Source organism: Oncorhynchus masou, unplaced genomic scaffold (genome assembly GCF_036934945.1).
Source record: "Oncorhynchus masou masou isolate Uvic2021 unplaced genomic scaffold, UVic_Omas_1.1 unplaced_scaffold_4821, whole genome shotgun sequence".
In the NCBI taxonomy this organism is placed as follows: domain Eukaryota; kingdom Metazoa; phylum Chordata; class Actinopteri; order Salmoniformes; family Salmonidae; genus Oncorhynchus; species Oncorhynchus masou.
This window is the reverse complement of record NW_027011217.1, coordinates 1-2831: the sequence shown is the minus strand read 5'-3', so window position 1 is coordinate 2831 and position 2831 is coordinate 1. Positions and strand designations below refer to the sequence as shown.

Genomic DNA, 2831 nt, shown 5'->3' with positions numbered 1-2831 from the left:
AATGTGCACCCTTTGGGGTCCCATGGAGCGAGTTTGGTAAACCCTGCTTTAGTGTCTTGACAGGGTGCTTTCCTCACAGCAGCCAGAAGAGGGCAGTATTTAATTCAACCAGCTAAAGGAACGATTAACAGACAAGCTTAGTCGAGGCCAGGGGTAAGCAAACCCTATTTCTTCAGTGCAGCAGTTACTGCAGGATTTTGTCCCAAACTGGCACCACACTGTACAGTATATGTGTGAGTATGTGAAGGGAAAGGTAATACCTAGTCAGTTGCACAACTGAATGCATTCAACCAAAATGTGTATTCCACATTTCAACCAACTCTTCTGAATCAGAAATGTGCAGGGGGCCTTAATCGACGTTATCGGCACCCGGAGAGCTGTGTGTGAACATGACTAACACCAGCAACACCACTGCTGACACTGAGAAACGGTGTGTGTGTACTGTGGTAAGGGGGTTGTGGTTTGAGGGGTACTTGTGCCTGTAGGTGTCTGTTCTCAGCAAGAGAGGAGGGACTGTGAAAATAAGCTGGTATAACAAGACCCCCTGAAAGTTGAACATTTGAATGCTGATTCTGTATCTTAAAAGACAATTCATCTCCTTTACAAGTTGACATTGGACCAATACATTTTACATCATGGCAAGACTCAAGATCCTAACCTTTACTCTGATGTATTTAGTCCAGGCTTGGACTTTGGGTGTGGACTCCAAGATGGTAAGACACTACACTATTTAGACTGTACTTGAGAAAGAAAGAAAATAAATCAACAACGAGAGAGAGAATTTAAATTAATTTAATAAATTCTATTTTTTCCCTCCATATTGTCTGAAAGGTTCATCTTCGTCAGCCTGGTCTCAATTTCTCTGTACCCTTAGACATGGTCCCCAACTCTGTTGACGACAAGTACAAACACTGCACTGAAAAAATGTACAAGAAGGTGCAGGAGGAATATCTTCCAAAGGAAAGTTCCACTGAAGGGTTCTTCAAACAAGCCTGGATGAAGGCAGAAGGATGTGCAACTATTGAGAAAGTGAAGAAACGATTCGACAAGGACAAGTCGAAGTACAATCCTAAAGAACTTCCACATGATCATATCAAGGCAATCTGTGCTTACTCAGGGGGTCAAACTAAGATATACCCAGAGTTCAACCAAGCAGTCCGGACCAGTAGAACAGAGTACACAACCTCCTTCCAGTTCCACTCCCTTCATTTCCTCCTGACTGACGCCATTCGCCTCCTGAAACTGAACCAAAAGTCCTGTCACACCACGTATCGAAGAAGCAACATGGAGTTTGTTAGTAAAGTTAACAAAGTAATCAGATTTGGCTTCTTTGCCTCCAGCTCTCTCGACAAGGGAATTAGTACAAAATTTGGAGACAAGTCTTGCTTTGAGATAAAGACATGTTTTGGCGCTGACCTGAAGTCCTTCCCCAATCTGGGGAATCATGAAAAGGAGGTGTTGATTCCACCGTATGAAGTGTTCAGAGTTACTGCTGTGCTGAAGAAAGAGAATTATAAAAACCTTTGGTGTGATGTTGTGTACACACTAAAGAGTATCACCAAGCCCGGAGTAACCTGAATTGCAAACTTTTTAGGTAAACAATTATTAACTAAGAAAATCTCTTGATCTTGAGTCATTGATTTAAATTATATCCAGGGTAAAACATCCACTCTGCTTATCCTCTTAAAGCCAAACAATGTGTTTTCACTGTCTAAAGATTTTAATGCAGTAAGTTCATTGGTGAATGTTAAATAGAAACCTCATCCTGACCACCAGAAATAGTGATTATTAAGATGTTTGTATTAACCTGTGTATCAGACTCCATAGGAGACTTTAAAGCACTTAAATACCTTCTGCAGCTTGTGGCAAAATGAATAAAGAAAATCATTGAGCTTGACAGCAGTATGTCTCGTCCTTTTAGTTTTCACTTTCACTGTACTACATTTAGACCGTCTGAAGATACAACATTACATGGGCCACTGATTAATATGTAATATAACATGACACGAGTTGAATTGTCCAATAAAGTGATACAGGAAACTACCAACTGGCGGGGAATATTTACTGTCCTGTCTTGCTTTGTGCAGCAAAATTAAACAATAGGTTACAACAAATGATAAAATATCCGAGACATTTTGTCTCCAATAAGAGAGAAATCAGAAAGGACAATAAGAACTGGGTCGAGACCAAGCAAGAAATAAGTCTACAAGTGGTACCTGGCAATACGCTTACTTCAATTAAGTGAATTCTGGACATCTCTTCACAAAGCGTCCCGCCCTGATTGGCCCAAAGGCATGTCACCCATCACCAGCTGATTCTCATTGCAGGTGGGGCCCGCCTCTGCCGTCATTGATTGGCTTCGAATTTTACACTAGGGGCCTCAAGGTTTGCCTTAGTTCTGTTTTCCTTATTCCCTGATAGTTGATTCATTTGTTGGTTGATTGATCAACTGATTGATCAATCACTTGATTAGTGGTATATTGGCTATTGGTTCCTGAATAGAGGGGAAAGATGATGATGAGAATTAAGGGTCTTTCGGTACTAATACGCACGCAAGCACACACGAACACATACCCTTTCTCAGTATCAGCTCAGTATGAAAGAAGTATGAACAAACCATTCTCAAAAGCCATATGGTGTTTCCTGCCTGTGTGGGGGTGTGTGTGTGAGTGTGTGTGGGTGTGTGTGTGTGTGTGTGTGTGTGTGTGTGTGTGTGTGTGTGTGTGTGTGTGTGTGTGTGTGTGTGTGTGTGTGTGTGTGTGTGTGTGTGTGTGTGTGTGTGTGTGTGTGTGTGTGTGTGTGTGTCTGTGTGTGTGTGACAGGTACTCTAT

The 2831-nt window shown here is 41.8% G+C and overlaps 1 protein-coding gene across 1 annotated transcript; it reads left to right on the top strand.

Moving 5' to 3' along the window:
• Positions 1-555: 555 nt before the first annotated feature.
• On the top strand, positions 556-1880 carry LOC135535334 (NAD(P)(+)--arginine ADP-ribosyltransferase 2-like). The gene is made up of 2 exons (XM_064961999.1): positions 556-713; positions 832-1880. The coding sequence occupies exons 1-2, from the start codon at positions 636-638 to the stop codon at positions 1576-1578; spliced, it is 825 nt and encodes a 274-aa protein (XP_064818071.1). The 5' UTR covers positions 556-635; the 3' UTR covers positions 1579-1880.
• The last annotated feature ends 951 nt before the right edge of the window (positions 1881-2831 follow it).